The sequence below is a fragment of the Erithacus rubecula genome, assembly GCF_903797595.1.
Source record: "Erithacus rubecula genome assembly, chromosome: 5".
NCBI lineage: Eukaryota > Metazoa > Chordata > Aves > Passeriformes > Muscicapidae > Erithacus > Erithacus rubecula.
Window position 1 is genome coordinate 8659904 of NC_136687.1, and position 18046 is coordinate 8677949.

Below are 18046 nucleotides of genomic sequence, written 5' to 3' on the forward strand. Positions count from 1 at the left end.
AGAAGCCTCACTTCACCGTGGCCACGCTGATCCCCGAGCAGGCTGCCCGGGACTGCAGCCCCTGCCCGGTGCGGGCAGCCCGGGGGGATGGCAAAGCCCTCGGCACAAGGGGAGCCCTCCGGGCAGGTGACTCCAAAAAGGCAGCGGCCAAGAATGTCTTCCTAACGTTAAATTTAGAAAATACCGTCATTGGGTGCTTTTTCTGGTGGATCGCTACGGGAGACACACGCCTTTTTTATTCTCGTAATCAAATTAAGCACTAAGTATAGGAAGCCTGAAATGTTAATAATGTCACTATAGCAATGCAAAAAGTGTGTAAGCATATCTACGATCTTAAAAAATCCCCAATAAACATGGGCATGCATGTACAAGTGTTGTATTTGCAGGTATAGAATTATACTCATCCTGATTTTGTGTTTCAGGAATACAGGAATACATCTGAGTATACATTATTTTCTCAAGCACATTTCAGCATTATTGCACACCAATCAGTTATATGCTATACTAAAGAAATATGGGCGGGGGGTGGGGGCGGGGTGGGGGGGTGGGAGGGCGGCGGAGAGGAGCAGGAGCAAATTTAACCGCGGTGATTTTACTAAGCTACTTCTAAGTGGAAAACAGAAAATAGTACATAAGTTGCATGATTACACTGCAGAGACTCTATAAAATGTGGGACACAAGCATGTCTTTTTAGATATGCAGATTGTATATGTGATGTAGAGAAGTAATCAGAGGCCACGTTTTCCACTTCATTCTGGAAAACACACATGTATTTTCTGAGTCTGGCAGTCAAATAGAGCTGATCGTTTATGAATGCATAAGAACTGTCGGCCAAACTCATATTTCTTATACAGGAGCAAGCAAAATGTGCAGAGCATAAAAGTCATATTTGTTGACACCACTTCTGTGCAACAAGTGACAAACGCTCTGTAGCTCGGTTTACAAGTCACTGGAATGCCCTCGGTCTCTGCCCAAGTAAGAGAGAAAGCCGAATGTGCCGCCGTATATTCCTACTTTTCCAGAGCCCATTTCAGAGCTCCGGCTCTCTGCATCTTTCTGGAGCCGTTGGAAGTGGAACTATTCGCTTATCTTTTTTTTTTTTTTTTTTTTTTTTGTAAGTGTTTTCTCGACTATAGGCCCTGACATCAAAGGTCCCCACTGGCACTCCGGGAAAGGGTCGAGACCGCTCCGTGGCGGGAAGGCCGGCTCGTTTCCCGGCTGTCCCCGGCCCCGCCGGACACTCCCGCTGGGCAGCAACCGGTGTCCCCGCTCCGCAGCGGGAGGGGAGGCGGGGCTTGGGGAGGGGGTACTTGTCCAGGAGTACGCAAACGGGAGCAGGAGGGATCCTCCTGCAGAGGAGGAGGAGAGGCTCGACCAGCAGAACATCGCAGGGACATCTCTGTACTCACCCAAACCTCCACGGGTCTCCGACGTGCACTCTGGACCGATCTGCCCATCTACAAACCTGGCTCGCCTGGTCCCAGCAGAGAGGAGAACTTTTGTGGGGTTGCTGGAGTCCATGTCCTAAGGCTGGCTCCAGAGGCTCGGAAAAGGGGGGGGCACGACTCGGAAAAAGGGAGGAGGACTTTGGAGCTTCCCACGAAATGGTATTACAGTAAGACGATGATAAAAAAGTCGGGCTGAAGAGGGGCAACGCCAGGAACCACGGACCGGGTTCTGGAAGGGGCAGCGCATCCCCTCTGCCTCCCCTCCTGGGGTGGCGGGAGTCAGGGAGTCCCATGAGCGGGGCTGTTTGTCTTTCTAAATAAACTCCACAGACATCGTATGTACATCTATACAATATGTCTGTATAGGTATATACACATGTATAAGGTAAACAAAACGGACCTCGGGACACCCCTTAGAGGCGAGTCCTCTCCCCTTCCCCAGCAGGCACCCTCCCCTCCACCGGCAGGACACCTACCGCCTGCTCACGGGCAGTCACCCCTCCGTCCCTCTCCCAAAACCGATTCAAACACCTCAATCAGGGGGCTCCGGGCCGAGGACAGCCTCACCTCTCCGCCGACAGCCCGCGGGCCGGAGCCGGCTCTCCGGGCGGCGGAGGGCGCATCTCCTCCGTCCATCGCCGCCGCCGCCACATGAAAGCGCTCGGCGGGGGGTGAGCGGGGGGTGATTATTATTAATGATATTAATGATATTAATATAAGCGCGATGTCCGCGGCGCCGATTGGCCGCCAGAGCTGCCCGCTGAGCCCGCTGCAGCCAATGGAAGGCCCGGGACGTGGAGCGGCCAAGCCCCCCCGGCCGCGGCCCGTGTGCCGGGGCCGCCGCCGCCGCCCCCCCGCACCGGGATTTGCTCCCTAATTGACCTAAATAAGGAGCTCGTGAACGGCGGCCCCGGGGCGGCGCGCACACACACGGACACACAGACACACACACGGACACACAGACACACACACACCCGGCAGCGCCCGGCGCCCGCCGCTTTCCCCGCGCAGCTCCCATTCGGCGCGGCGCTCCGCCCACCGCAGGATCCCCCGCTCCTGCCCGCCGTTTAACTCGCATGACATTTTTATTTCGTTATTAGCGTTTTCGCGCAGAATCTGGCGCCTCCGATGGGTTGTCGGGCTGGCTTTTTTTTTTTTTCCTTCCCCGTTCCCTTCTTCTCCTCCCCCTCCCCCCTCCCCTCCTAGCTTGCAGGAAATGATGGCAAACCGCGATCTGAAATGATTACTCCGGAAAAAAACGCTTTTATACCAGGAGAGCATCCACGGGGCTAGGCAGAGGCGAGAGGCGGCCGCGGGGCAGCGGGGAGCCGAGCAGCCAGCCGCCGGCGGAGCCGGGACCCCCTCCCGCAGTTCTCTGCGACGATGCCGGACGAAGCCACGGAAAACGCCGGCTCCACCTCCGCCCGCGTCTCGTCCTTCTTCATCGAGGACCTGCTGGGCACCGAGGGCACGGCGGGCGGCGGGGCGCGGCGGGCGGCGGCGGCGGGCGGCGGGCGAGGCGTTCCGCGCTGCGGGCCGCGCTCCCCGCTGCGCATCGGCGCCCCGGGCTGCCCGCTCCGCGACGCCGCCGTGGGCTGGTACCGCCGGGCGCACGCCGCCTTCCTGGGCTGCGCCAGCCCCGACAGTAAGTCAGTCGCCTTTCCCTCCGCTCCCTTCGCCCCGGGCCCGGCCGGGCTGGGGCTGGGCTGGGGGTGTTCCTGCTGCCCCGGGGTGGGGGGTCGGGGTCCCGCCGCGGCGCCCCGGAACAGGCCGGAGGGGGATGCGCGGAGTGCCCCCGCAGCCCCCGCCCTGCCTCCCCGTTTTCGGCCGCTCGGGGCAAATCTCCGGAAATGCTCCCTATGTGTCAGGCACCTGGAGCCTCCGCCCCGCCGCCCAAAGTGTAAACAGGGATTCTTGACTTGCTTGGGGATTTTTTTTTTTTCTTGCCCTTTCCCCCCCTCCCCCATCTCTTTTTTTTTTCTTTCTTTCTTTATTTATTTTCTCTCTCCTTTTATTTTATTATTTTTTTAAGAGGCAGGTTTTATTCCTTTTTTCTTATTTTTAATTTTTTGTTTGTTTTGTTTTTTTGTTTTTGACTCCCCATGAAGCCGGAAAGCTGGGACAAGCGGCCCCCAGCAGCGCAGGGGAGAGTTTGGGAAGCCAGGGAAGCGGCTGGGCTCGGTCCCAGCTGCCCCGGCCGCCGCTTCCTGCAGAGCCAGCCCCGCTGCCCTCCGCCCGCAGCGCGGCCTCTCGCTGCAGGGATCCCCATGGAGAGGATCCTGGAGCAGCAGCCGGGGTTCGGGGCAAAAATTAACATATGATAGAGTGAACGGGCTGCCATGAATGGTTATTTTTTATCTATACTAACAGAAAAAACACTGTGCCTCGGCGCATCTCTGTGACCCTATACAAGCCTTCAGAGACCTCACGATTGCTTTATAAGGAAAAGAGGCATGATTTGTAATACAAATAGTTTATTTTTGCAGTAATAGGTTTATTAATATTTTTAATTTCTCTCAAAAGTACATATAGAAAAAGGAACGTACTCTATAAACCACTGCGCTTTTTTTCTTTTTTTCTTCTTTTTTTTTTTTTTTTTAATTTTTAGTTTTTTTCTATTCCATAAAGAGTAGGAAATATTTTTTTTCCTTTTAAAATTGGAATTGGAATGCACATGTTGGAAACTCCATGGAGCTATGTCACGATACCAGAATAGTTATCCCCATCCACTAGCTTTTTGAAGTCCCGAATAATATGGATTATTTATTTTTTGCCCCTCTTTATATACACATGGAGCACTATTATGCTTATCCCTCTGACACAATATACTGACTCACAAATATACTTTTACGTATGTATGGGTGCATACTTCTGTAAATACAGACGTGTTTATATAAATGAGAGGTCACACGTATTCCCGTGTATAAATATATATATATATAAAGTATATACATCTGTGTGTATACATACACTGGTGCGTTTTATGATTTGAAAACATCCCATGTGTGTGCTATATACATAAACAGAGGTGCATTTAGCAGATCCACGAGTATGCCCACAGATCAATATATTTATATATATATGTAATACAGGGCTTGTGTTTCCATGTAAGCATGCGTGCATGCGTGTGTACACACTGAGAATATTGGGGAGTTTATCGCAGGAGGCAGAGAAGCTGCAGGAGCCTTTGCTCGGGCCCCTCTCTCCCCGGCCTTGCACAGAGAAGCCGAGTCGGCTTCCCCTCGCGGTGAGCGGGCGGTGCGTGCCCCCGTTCCCCGATCCCTGCAGCAGCCCCCTGCCTCTCTTTGCAGCCAGCGACCGGGACTCGCCCGAGCTGCCCGAGGAGCCGGCGGAGCGGGCGGGCGGCGGGCGGGCGGCGGCGAGAGGCCCGGCGGGCGGGCGGCCGGGCCCGGGCGGCCGCGAGGAGGAGGAGGAGCGCGGCGAGGAGCCGGGCGAGCCCGAGCAGCGCGCCGCCGGCCGCAAGAAGAAGACGCGCACGGTGTTCAGCCGCAGCCAGGTGTTCCAGCTGGAGTCCACCTTCGACGTGAAGCGCTACCTGAGCAGCTCCGAGCGGGCCGGGCTGGCCGCCTCGCTGCACCTCACCGAGACCCAGGTGAAGATCTGGTTCCAGAACCGACGCAACAAGTGGAAGCGGCAGCTGGCCGCAGACCTGGAAGCGGCCAACCTCTCCCACGCCGCCCAAAGGATAGTGCGGGTCCCTATTTTGTACCACGAGAACTCGCCGGCGAGCGCCTTGGGCTTCACCCTGCCGCACATGTCGCCGCCCTTGGTGGGCTTCTCCAGCGGCGTCAGCTACCCCCTGGGCACCTTCCCCGCCGCCTCCCTCCCTTTCCTACGGTCGCAGATGACAGGACTCGTCTGAGCACCCACCTCGGCCGGGACCGCGGCCCCTTCGCCCCCTCCCTCGGCTTGCAGCTCCACCCCCCTTCCTCCACGGACTTTTTATTTTCAACTTACACGTTTCTTGATTTTTTGCTTTTTGACTTTTTGATTTTTTTTTTTTTAACGTGCAATAAACGAACTCTTGGGGTTAACTCGGAGCGACGTGCGGCAGCCGGAGGGAGCCGAAAGGACTCGAAAGACCCCAGCCATGCACCGGGATCAGGTTGGCGGGGCTCCCACTGCCGCGCATCCAAAGAAAACCCAGCCCCGTGGCAGCGGCAAACCCCTCAGAGCCGCCCCGGCCCCGGGGTGACACAGACCGGCGTTTTCCGGGGTATCAGACTCCCCTGTCCCTTCCTCCCGCATCCCGCGGAGCTGCCGAGCGAGACACGAATGTACGGAGCAGCCGGCGCTTCCCGGCCGCGCCGCCCCCGCCCCGCGGGCGGCCGAGCCTCGGGGCCCCGCCGCGACCGAGAGACCTTCCCCGGCGCCTCCGGTGCCCCGGGCCAGCGCTCCTACCGGGAAAACCTTCGCGTTTCCCCGCTGCCCCAGCAGCTTTCCGTGCAGAGCGGGGGACCCTGTCGATCCCGGCCTCCAGCAGCTTATCCAGGGCCCTTTGTTTTAGCCACTTAATCCGTACATATCCCCCTCCCATCGTTACTCTCATTTCCATACTACCGATACCCAAGCATGTGCGGGTGCCCCCTGGTCCTTCTCGGTGCAGAAGTTTTCATTTGAAACAACTTGAAGGCAAATTGTTGGAAAGAATTCGCCCTGCTGAAATCCGAGCTGTGAGGATTTGGTTTCTTTGTTTTCGCTGGCAAATTATCGGCTGAAGTACACGGGTTTATATATACACATATATATGTAATTCTACATTCTGTATTTTACAAGTGGATTTGCCACTTTTTTTTTTTTTGGTCTCCTGAAGAGGCTGAGGAAAGCGCACCTCGACTTGTCCGTCTCTTACGGGATCGGTTTGTGTAATCGATTAATAATTCACTGGCAATTAAAAAGGAAGGAAAGAAAAATAATCAGATGGGAGCAGACTGGGGAGCTGTATGGCTGGTTATGCAAGCGAACCTGTAACATGATATTATATGAAGTATTATGCATGCCAAGTTATTGTTTTTCTTTAATAACTGTTTTGTTTCCCCCCTCCTACCCACTCCTAAAATGAATTTCTGGACTATCATTATTTCTGAAAGTTTGAATTTCTTTTTTCCTAAAATTAAGGGGGAAATGACCTTATAAAACTCGGCCTTGGTGAAAAGTCAAGCTTTGGTCGTACATTCTAGGGCATAATCAGCTGCAATTGAACCAGCCAGCTCGGAGCACTCGGTGTCCCGGCAGGGAAGGCCAGGTCCTGGATCTGTTGGGGAATGTGCATGCGGACATGTCACCTGTGCAGGAAGGGGGATCTAATTCTTACACTTTCCTACGCTTTTCTTTATAATTGGGGGAATCTTACTTTTTCTGGTTATGAAATCGACCAGCGAGATGTGGTGGAGCTTCAGCTTTGATACAAAACCCGAGAAGAGGGGTCAAGGGATTATAACCTCGACACAATTTTGGGGTTTCCTGTCCTTTTTTTTTTTTTTTTTTCCTTTCTTTTTTCTTTCTTTTTCTTATTTTTTTTCCTCTGCTTTAGCCTGAAATATGGCTCTGAGCACCAGCCTGCTCAGTTGAAGCCAGGACGTTGCAAGCCTCAAAACCACTCGAGAATTGCATATATATGTATACATATATATCTGTATATAAGTTCCTGAGAAAAGTATTAAATTGCCGGGCTACTGCTGGTCTCGCCATAAGTCCCGTTTCTGGAAGCTATTGTCTTTCGAAGGTTTTTTTTATTATTCTTTTCCTTTTTTTTTTTTTTTTTTTTTTAAAACCTTCGCAACTGCTGCTGATCTCCCCCTGAAATCTCCAGACATATTCGCCAGCCGTTTTCTTGGCATATCCGTCAAACACCCGAATTTGAGATGAAAACTTTTAAAGCCTGGTCCCCGAGCGGTGTGGAAGGACCGGGAAGAGGCGAAGCCGGGGATGTCGGTGCCCCGGACGGGACTCGCCGGCCTCGGGGAAAGCGGCTGGGCTGGGCTTCAGCCTTTTCGTGCCAGAGGAGGTGACTTGGGGCGATATTTCTTCCTCAGGGCGCAAGCACTTGATTTTGATGCCGTTCAAAGCCTGGCTGCCCCTGGAAGAGAGCGGCTAGACCGTTTTTCTCGTCATATCCAGCTCCCCAGATCTCCCAGTGTTACCCACTGGAGTAATATCCTGACTCACTACAGTCATATCAGAGTAGATTGTAATCCAACGAGAAATTTAACACGCCTGCCACTCTCCACATGCCTTTTCTTTGGAGTAACATATGAGATTATTATACTTCTGATTCTACTAAATATTCTTTCCTTGAAGTTAAGGAACTGGCAGGGCTAAATGATCAATCGGATTTTTAAAATGTGTTTTGACATTAGTATGTTTGTTTTTTAAAGATGTGCTGATTATATCAATAAACAGATTTTTTTCATACACTGTATTTGTAACTTATGATCATGGTAAAATATTAAAAGGTGCAAGACGTGAAATCATCTAAGAAAAAGTGCTTACTTATGCCTTATTCTGTACATGCAGAAAATTATTTATAGTGGCTTATTAAAAGTGTGTGCTGAAAGTAGGAACATATACACCTCAGGTTTCTTTACCTCGTAACTTTTGTAATGATACTTTTCTGTATCTGATGGCAAGAAATTTCTGCAGGATGCAGAGAAACATCTAGCATCAGATGACTGTCCCTGAGGTATGTGCATTGACTATTTCAAAACAGGTAAAATCCCCAGACCCAAACACCCAAGCCCATCCCTCAAATCAGGACAGCAAATTCCTTCTTTGTGTGTATTTTTTATTAAACAAATAGAAAGTTAAGAGTCACACGCATTGTGCTGCTCCTGCAAACAGAAAGCTTTAAGAAAAATGTTGATGGACTGTAAAGCTCGAAGTACTTTTGCCAAGGCTGTTTATGACATATAGAGACATACGTTGCTGCTTTATAGATCAAAGCAACCTCAGAATAGCTTTAAAATAAATCCAGTTATACTACAGCTGTAATATTATTATGCAGCATAAATCCTTGTCTGTTGACATTTATTTAATGAATGTTGCTACAACAGCTTAGCTAGATGGCACTCCAGAGGCGAGGCAAAGGAGAACCTTGCCAGATTACTCACAAAGACAACTTGTGTTTATTGGACGCTAATAAAATAATCAGTGAAAAGATTTTTTTTTTTTTTTTTTTTTTTAGCAAAGCAAGCGACATTCAAAAGAGTCTGAACTGCCCTTTTGAAATAAATTCCTTGTGTAGCTGCAGTAAGACATTATTAATTACACTTTAAATGAAAATGATCGATATGCTGGAAAGTACCTTGTTAAATGGCTACTTTGCAAATGGTACATCGTTCACCAGTTTAAGATGGCCCATAACTTTTCTCGTAGGCACGAGTCTAAAATATTCATGCAAATCAATACTTGATAAATCTCATAGGTGCGTGCTGGCTCCACTGTTCAACAATATATTTGGATCGATTATTTTTTTTTCTTTTCCACTGCATTATCTTGGAATAGTCTGTCTGTGCCCGCTGCCAATGTGTCCCGCGCCCACCATCGATCGGAGAGAGGCTCGCCCCAGACTCCAGCGGCCTCGTAGGGCTTAGTGCTGTCAGCCTCAAATTAGACCCAGGCAATATTCCTACATTTCCCTTCCCATTCCAGGTTAATGTAACTTTATGATGTATGTCTTAATGCTTCCTTTAACTATCCTGAGTTTCTCAACTCTGTTTGCGATGTAATTTCTAGGTAGTGAGATACATGAAGGTCTGTTCAAAAAATACAAATGAGAATTTAGATGTGACCTAACATTAAAAATTTTCCTTTCCTTTCCTTTCCTTTCCTTTCCTTTCCTTTCCTTTCCTTTCCTTTCCTTTCCTTTCCTTTCCTTTCCTTTCCTTTCCTTTCCTTTCCTTTCCTTTCCTTTCCTTTCCTTTCCTTTCCTTTCCTTTCTTTCCTTTCCTTTCCTTTCCTTTCCTTTCCTTTCCTTTCCTTTCCTTTCCTTCCTTTCCTTGTCCTTCCTTTCCTTTCCTTTCCTTTTTCCTTTCCTTTCTTTTCCTTTCCTTTCCTTTCCTTTCCCTTTCCTTTCCTTTCCTTCCCTTCCCTTCCCTTCCCTTCCCTTCCCCTTCCCTTTCCCTTCCTTTCCTTTCCCTTTCCCTTTCCCTTCCCTTTCCCTTTCCCTTTCCCCCTTTCCCTCTTCCCTTCCCGTTCCTTTACCTTTCCCTTCCCTTTCCCTTTCCCTTCCTTTCCCTCTTTCCTTTCCCTTTCCCTTTTCCCTTTCCCTTTCCTTTTCCCTTTCCCTTTCCCTTTCCTTTTCCCTTTCCTTTCCTTCCCTGTCCCTTTCCTCTTCCCTTTTCCCTTTTCCCTTTCCCTTTCCTTTCCTTTCCCTTTCCCTTCCTTTTCCTTTCCCTTTTCCCTTCCTTTCCTTTCCCTTCCCTTTCCCTTTCCCTTCCCTTTCCCTTTCCTTTCCTTCCCTTTCCCTTCCCTTTTCCCTTTCCCTTTACCTTCCCTTTCCCCTTTCCCTTTCCCTTTCCCCTCTTCCCTTTTTCCCTTTCCTTTCCTTACTTTCCCTTTCCCTTTCCCTTTCCCTTCCCTTTCCTGTCCCTTTCCCTTTCCCTTTCCTTTCCCTTTCCTTTCCCTTTCCTTTCCTTTCCCTTTCCCTTCCCTTTTTTCCTTTCCCTTTCCTTTCCCCTTTCCTTTCCCTTTCCCTTTCCCTTTCCCTTTATCCCTTTCTCCCTTTCCCTTTCCCTTTCCCTTTCCCTTTCCCTTTCCCTTTCCCTTTCCCTTTCCCTTTCCCTTTCCCTTTCCCTTTCCCTTTCCCTTTCCCTTTCTACTAAGCAGTTGGGTATTACTGGCTTTATTCGTAATTCCCCTCCAGATTCTTCGGCAGGAACCAAGCACAGTGCCTGGAGGAAGGCGATTTAGCAGAGGATTTTGAATTGACCTAAGAGAGAAGCAGAATTTCAGGAAGGGATGCTCTGTCCCGGGGCACAGCATGGCCCCCCCTGCCGTGCCCCGACAACTCTCGGGCAGGAGCAGTGCTCTGAGCGTGCCCAGCTCCCAGAAAAGCCTGTGGCTGTATGACGCTCGTAGCTGCCTTCCCGGGGAGCTCCTGGGAGAGGTGCTTTCCCCCCAGTGATAGAGACCATTTGCTCTGCCCTCCCTTCCCCGCTCGTTTCCCGGGACGCTCGGCTCAGGCAAGGGATGTCCCCGCTGTCCCGAACCTCTGTCTGCTCCAGGGGGAGGCAGCGGGGTCCTGCCGGGGTGATGGAAAACCACAACAGCAACCGGCAATTCATGTCCAGCCACTGCTGAGCCGTTAAAATCAGTTTTATTCAGGAACCAGCAGCGCCAAAGTGCCCAAACCCGCCTAGCGATTTTCGGACAGCGCTTCTGTTCAAGAGCCTCTCGACAGGGCTGTGTCCCAGGAGAGCATCGGAGAAGGTTTAAAGAGTTCTGCCAGCTTCTGCTGTGTCCGCAATCACCAGGGTTTGGATGTGAAATCCAGGCAGGGACTTTTACCCTCGAGTACCTCGGGGGATAAATCAAGCTCGATTCCGTAAAACAAGCAAAACCAGACTCTTCGGCGTTTCTGTACCATCTAATCAGATTTCATTTCCATCAGGTTTGGAGTAAGAGACTTCTTGTGCTCTGAGCTAAAATGGAAATATAGATATGTATGACGAGTGATTTCTGGTAAAAAGCTTTCCCAGGTGAAAGGTCTCCACTCTGCACGATGTTAGCTTCTACTATAGGATTTTATTATTAAAATGAAAAGGTTGGCTCCTCCTGCCCTGTGCGGTACCGGCCTCTGTCCTCACACATCCCAGACAACGAGGTTCTTCACAAACAAAATGCAAATGAAGCATGAGCTGAAAGGGTACCAGCTTCGGAAAATCGCTGCCTATTGCAGTAAAAGCTGTCGCTTGTAACCACAGCCCTTCGGAGCCCGGGAGGGAACCGCGGAGCTGAGGAGCGGCGCTGGCGGGGATGGCGACAAGGGATCCACTCTCTGGTCTCTCTGACCCCAGATCCTCTTTGCTGGCTCTGATCCTCGCAGAATACCAAGGCTGCGGCCAAATTCGCCCACGGCCGCTGCCGCACGAATCTCTTCCCGGGGCTGCTGCACATGTCACATGCACAGGAACAATTCACTGGAAAAAGCTCCTGAATTTTGGGAAAGGCTCTCGCCTTCCCGCTCGAACACTGTTCTCCACATCAACTCTAGGTCAAGTGAGCGGGCTCTCGGACTGTGCTGCCGGGGGTCTGCAGCGGGCCCGGGAGGTTTTGCTTCCTTCCCCCGACGCAGCCCCGCTCTCTCTGCAGGAGAACTCCTCTCTGGTAGCTGTTCGGGCTGTGCAGGACAAGCTCTACCTGTTGGTATTTCCTTTTTCCGGGCGCTAAGAGTGACCTAGCAGAGGGTGTGAGGAGCCCGGTATGGACCTGGCTTGTGGAACTCGTTGCACGGGGACCCCGAATCCCCCCCCGGGCCCCCGCATCCTCCTGTGGCCAGTGAATCGATTCCAACTCGTCCCAGGGGCTGAAGAGATCCAGCTCTGTAAAGTGCTCCCTCTGCACGAAGTTTATCAGGGAGCAACAAACAAAACCAAAACCAAAACCAAACTATATTAAACTAAATCAAACAAAAATCAAAACAACATCAACAACAAAAAACCCCCACAAACAAAGAAACCCACAATCAAGCAAACAAAAAAACCCCACCCCAACCAACCAGCCAAAAAATCCCCCCAAAACCTCAAACCAAATCAAACTAAAAACCAAAAACCAAAAAAAAATCACGATTTTGAAAAGTTTCCAAATGGGGCTGGGAAAGGATGACAGGGTATTACCAGACCCGCATCTCCCAGGGCTAGGCTTGGACTGCTGGGAGAGTGGAGAGAGCTACGGTGAAAAAAAGATTGGGTGGTAAAACTTATTTCATTTCTTCGCTTAACTTCTTATTTCTCTTTTTCAACTTTTACTTTTTATTCCAAGAAAACGTCTTCTAGGAAAGTACACTGACTCAAGGAATTCGCCTTGTAGGACAGGTTTTTTTTTGTTTGTTGTTTTGTTTTTGGTTTTGTTTTTTTGGTTTTTGTTTTTTTTTTTTTTTTTTTTTTTGGTTTTTGGTTTTTTGGGTTTTTTTTTTTTGTTCTTGAAGAGAAATGTTTTGCAGCAAGAACAGATGTGAGCACCTGGGACGTGTCTCACTCACAGACAGTGCCAAGGGAGGCCGACACAGGACCGCAGAGAGCTACTCGACCTGGCATCCAAGTCTCCCATGCTCCTACCTTTACCCTATCAGACCAAATTTCTTAAATTATATTTTCAGCTGCTTCTTCGCATTTTGTAATTCTCTTATCCGGGTCGTTCCCTTGGCCCTTCCCTCGCTCTCCCTTAACTGAATATTTTGCTCTGATAAAACTCTCCGTTCGTATAGGAGACTGCAAGACAAATGCAACAAGTTCGGGTATTTGACGAATAATCATGTTGATGGAAGATGGGTATATTTATTTTTTTCGGCTGGTGGAAAACGTGCAGGTCTCCAGCAGAAAGCTTGCATTAATATTTGAGCGTGTTAATAAAGTGGAAAAAAATCATTAAAAAGAGCTGAAACCTGCTTTCTCAAGTACCAATGCGTTGAAGATTAACACAGTCCAAAGCCCTAAGAAGCCCCTGATTTTAGCACCTGGAATTTCTAGCATCCTCATAGTATTTTAAAGCCTGTCAGCACCTCTATTATCAACTATATTTTCAAGGACCTCTCGCTTTCCCTCTGCAGTTTTCGTAGCGGAAACATCGAGACTCGCACTAGAAGCCCTCTTAAAAGCCGGTTGGAAGTCGCAGAGAGGGAAAGGTTTCGCTGTGATGCACAACGGATGGAGGCTCTAAAACCGCTGGGCGTCCTGTCTCGAGTAGTGCAAACGGGTTTTAAAACGCTGCAGTGCTGAGAGGTGTGGGAAGTAAAAGTTCTCCAGACAGTACAGAAATACATCGATCCTTCCCCAAGTTCCACAGCTCAGGTGAACTCTTCCCCATCTCCCAAAGTCACACCTTGGGGAAGCACTTTCTCATTTGAAAGCTACAGAGGAGCTCTGCTGACCCGTGGGGGGAGCAGGGGATGTAGAGGGGATGGTAAAATGTGGAGAAATGTGAGGAAGTTATATGTGGATTTTGGGGTGGTCTGAAACCATGGGGCTCCTTGGGAAAAAGGATCCCTTTCGCCCCATGCGAATTCAATCTAAGAGTCTGCAGGTGAAAGGACCACAGGGAAGAGACTCTGGCTGTATCTTCCACAATCTACCCCACAGCCGAACAGCAGCACGGACGATCTGTAGCGAATGCCCTCGGCAGACTGCCTGGGGTCGTGCCAGGTGCTGCACAAACACAGGGAAGGGGTTCGCGTCTCCCAGCTTCCTCCTTCCTTCCTTCTTTCCTCCCTTCCTCCCTTCCTCCCTTCCTCCCTTCCTCCCTTCCTCCCTTCCTCCCTTCCTCCCTTCCTCCCTTCCTCCTTCCTCCCTTCCTCCCTTCCTCCCTTCCTCCCTTCCTCCCTTCCTCCCTTCCTCCCTTCCTCCCTTCCTCCCTTCCTCCCTTCCTCCCCTTCCTCCCTTCCTCCCTTCCTCCTCCTTCCTCCCTTCCTCCCTTCCTCCCTTCCTCCCTTCCTCCCTTCCTCCCTTCCTCCCTTCCTCCCTTCCTCCCTTCCTCCCTTCCTCCCTTCCTCCCTTCCTCCCTTCCTCCCTTCCTCCCTTCCTCCCTTCCTCCCTTCCTCCCTTCCTCCCTTCCTCCCTTCCTCCCTTCCTCCCTTCCCCCCTCCTCCCCTCCCCCCTTCCTCCCCTCCTCCCTTCCCCCCTTCCCCCCTCCCTCCCTTCCTTCCTTCCTTCCTTCCTTCCTTCCTTCCTTCCTTCCTTCCTTCCTTCCTTCCGTCCTTCCTTCCTTCCTTCCTTCCTTCCTTCCTTCCTTCCTTCCTTCCTTCCTTCCTTCCTTCCTCCTTCCTTCCTTCCTTCCTTCCTTCCTTCCTTCCTTCCTTCCTTCCTTCCTTCCTTCCTTCCTTCCTTCCTTCCTTCCTTCCTTCCTTCCTTCCTTCCTTCCCTCCTTCCTTCCTCCTTCCTTCCTTCCTTCCTTCCTTCCTTCCTTCCTTCCTTCCTTCCTTCCTTCCTTCCTTCCTTCCTTCCTTCCTTCCTTCCTTCCTTCCTTCCTTCCTTCCTTCCTTCCTTCCTTCCTTCCTTCCTTCCTTCCTTCCTTCCTTCCTTCCGTCTTTCCTTCCTGTCTTTCCTCCCTCATTCCCCTGATCTTATTTCCAATCTTCCGCATCCATTCTTTCCCTTCAATCCAGAGATCTCCGTCCTGTCATCCCACCTCCTCTTCGGCTTTGTCGTGGGCTCTGGCTCTGCCTTCCCTCCGCCCACTTACAGTGAAGGGCCTGTGCAGGAGGGCAGCCAGTCTTGCCCTGTTGCGGCTGCCCAGGGCACATTTCGGGACACCTCGGCGAGCTCCCCGCCCTCCCTTCCTCCCCGCTCCCCTCTACCCCTTTTCCTTCTCCCTCTCCTCTTTGCAGCCTTCCCTCCCCTGAGCTTCTCCCCGCGTCCTCAGTCCTTTGGCTCCCTCTAGCTCCATCCCCTCCCTCCGTCACCCCGACCCCTCCTCCTCCGCGGACCCATCCTTCATCCTTCCCTCCGCCCCGGCTGCCGCCGCCGCCCTCCCGCCGCCTCCGCCAGTCCCGCGGCTCGGCTCGGCTCGGCGCGGTTCGGCCCGGACACGTCGCGCCATGGTTCAGCTCGGGGGCGGCCGCCGAGCGCCTCCGGCCCCGGCCGCGCCGCCGGCCTTCAGCATCGACAGCATCCTGCAGCCCGGCCCCCGCCGCCCGGCCACGGAGCCGGGCAGAGCCCGCTGCGCGCTGCCGGAGGAGGAGGAGGAGGAGGAAGAGGAGGGAGAGGGGCCCGAGGAGCAAGACCCCAGTAAAGGCTCCAGCGACTCGGGTACGGAGCCAGCAGCCGCCTCAGGCTGTCCCGCACGTCGGGTCGCGGTCCGGCCCCCACCCAGCGGTACCTGGGCATCCCCAGCGCCGCCGGGCCGGGCCGGGCCGGGCCGGGCCGGGCACACACGGACATGGACACGCAAATACAGACACACGCGAACGCAGTCACAGACACACGCAGATACAGACACAGACATGCAGACACAGACAGACAGGAGGACGCAGACACGAACACAAACACAGACGCACACAGACACGCACCCGCAGGCACAGACACACACGCACACGCAGGAGGAGGGAAGGCTCTGCCGGAGGACGCGGGGAGATGCCGCACACACACCAACCTGCTTCCAGGGTGTTGTGCCCCCCTCCCGTCCTCTTGGGGCTGCGTGTCCCGTGCCCAGGAGCTCCTTGCTTTCCTGTCATATAGCTGGCAGAGGGATTTTCTTGGATCCTTATGGAAGCGCCTCACCCTTCTTCTCCCCTGTGGAGGGTGTGGGACCGCGGCCAGCCCTCGGCATCCCCCTCCCCATCCTGTCCCCCACCCTCTCCCTGCGCTCCGCCGGGCCGTGCGTGCATGCGGGGCGGGGGCGCGGGCTGCGGCGGGGACTGATCTGTGCTTTGCCCTTGCAGGCAGCGAGCCCCGCCGGCTCCGGGCAGAGGGGACGAGCCGCGGCCTCCGCCCCGAGGGCGGCGATGCGGGGTCCCCGCTCCCCATGGAGGGGCTACGTGGCCCCCGAAAGCAGCCGAGGGAGGCCGGGGGCTCCGGCGCGGAGAGCGGCAGATCATCGGCGGCGGGCGGCAGGAAGAAGACGCGGACCATCTTCTCCAAGAGCCAGGTGTTCCAGCTGGAGTCCACCTTCGACGTGAAGCGCTACCTGAGCAGCTCTGAGCGGGCCGGGCTGGCGGCCGCGCTGCATCTCACCGAGACCCAGGTGAAGATCTGGTTCCAGAACCGCCGCAACAAGCTCAAGAGACAAATGTCATCCGAACCCGAGGGCCAGGGGCCGGGGCAGGCCGAGCCCCCCGGGGAGCCGCAGCCCCCCGCTGCCACCTCGGCTCTCTCCTTCCCGTCCCTCTACAAGGACAGCGCCCTGCTCAGCCGCTGCTTGCTGCCGCTGCCTTTCCCCCTGCTCTGCCCGGGCAGCGCCATCCCCTACCTGTGCCTCCCCGGGCCGGGCAAACACTTCAGCCTGCTGGACGGGGACGTATAGCCTCTCCCCTGGCCTCCGACCTTCCCTTGCCGGGGGCCGTCCCGATTTTATTTATGACCCCGCCGTGCCGGTGGAGTGCCCGTCTTCGCCACAGCCGCCCACGGAGGGGCCACCCGCGCTCCCCTCACGCGTGTCCGTGGGCTGCCGACACGTCAGTAAAGTTCGCTAAAGGAAGGGCGCTGCCAACCCCCTTTCCCTCTTGCAGCGCCTTTTCTGTGGTCAGCACGGAGGAGATAACACGGAGCCACCAAAGAAACGGGGACGTGCTCTGCCTGCCTCCCTTCCAAATTACCCGGTCCCGGTGCTACGGGAGGGCCGATGCTCTGCTCAGTCCGTGGGGACTGTGTCCCCGCGTCTGTCCCCAGCGCCGTGGCGGTCGCTTTGCCGCGAACCGAGTCACGTTTAACCCAGATTGGTAATGGCCAAGGCCGCTCTGTGCTTCTCCAGCTCAAACTCTCCACCTCTAATATCCCTCAGAGCAGTTTCTCCCCGTCTTTTACATCACCAAAATTTAGACACCTTTCCTCAGATCTGGTTTTTAAACTGTTAATTTCCTGCTTTTTCCCCCCTTCGGAAGAAACTCCCCAAGATCTCTATTACACGTTTTGTGCTAACTGATTCTCAGAGTAGGGCTCGTGTGATGTTTTTACAGAACAAGACAAGTTGTTTCTTGTGCTAATCCCGCCCCCGAAATCTCGTGGGACGGTTTTACCTGCTGTCCTCGGGTAATGAAATGGGGTTTAAATTTTTTTTTTATAATATTTATCTACATATAAATTTGAAAACGCTTTTGTCATCCTTCGATTTTTAAGTTCACATGCTTTATATCTCGAAGTTGGAAATAAACTTTTTCAAAAAGTTGAAACTTCTGCATTTTCAATAGTCACTACTAGGTAGTATCAAAGTAAAGATATTTCCTAGAGTGCATCGATGGTTTTTGTTTTACAAATAAAGACTACAACTTGAAAATAAAAACACAGTCGTGGCATTACAAAATTCACCCTTGCACGCGCGAATGGCAACTCATCGATTTTCCCAGGGGGGAAAAAAGCACGGTGGTTGTTTCTGCTAAATAAGAAGGGGTTTTCTTTCCTTTTCCCACTCATCCGTTTGATTTCCGTGGGCAGTTGATGCAGATGGACAATAATCCCCCAGCCCAGCGAGGGCGAATCCCCGCGGTTCGGGCTCGCTGCCGGGGCTCCGCGGGTTCCTGCAGCCGGGAGCCCAGCCCGGCTCCAGCCCAACTCGAGGAAACTTTTCAGCTTTCCTCGGCTCTCTCGAGTTTTTTCTCCGCCGTGGTGATCTAGGAGTGTTGTTTGACCTCTCCTCTCGCTTTTTAATCCGTTTCGAATCAGTGTCAAGTAGCAAGAGGCGTCTCACAGGGTCCCCTTGCTGTGGAAAAA

At 52.6% G+C, this 18046-nt stretch overlaps 1 protein-coding gene across 2 annotated transcripts; it reads left to right on the forward strand.

The window, feature by feature from the left end:
• The first annotated feature begins 2672 nt into the window (after positions 1-2672).
• Positions 2673-17674, forward strand: HMX1 (H6 family homeobox 1). Of its 2 annotated transcripts, none has more exons than XM_079307510.1 (2): positions 2673-3093; positions 4760-5795. In XM_079307510.1, exons 1-2 carry the CDS (start codon positions 2832-2834, stop codon positions 5329-5331), a joined length of 834 nt encoding a protein of 277 aa, XP_079163636.1. In that variant the 5' UTR covers positions 2673-2831; the 3' UTR covers positions 5332-5795. The 2 variants fall into 2 exon arrangements, with proteins under 2 accessions (XP_079163636.1, XP_079163637.1); XM_079307511.1 differs by lacking the exons at positions 2673-3093; positions 4760-5795 and adding exons at positions 15196-15430; positions 16063-17674.
• Positions 17675-18046: the final 372 nt, after the last annotated feature.

What these genes read in the sequence shown, in the direction of transcription:
- HMX1 (XM_079307510.1), top strand. Translation starts at nt 2,832, where the DNA reads ATGCCGGACGAAGCCACGGAAAACGCCGGCTCCACCTCCGCCCGCGTC. An exon ending in GGGCTGCGCCAGCCCCGACA is followed by an intron (nt 3,094 to 4,759) that starts GTAAGTCAGTCG and finishes CTCTCTTTGCAG; the next exon opens with CCAGCGACCGGGACTCGCCC.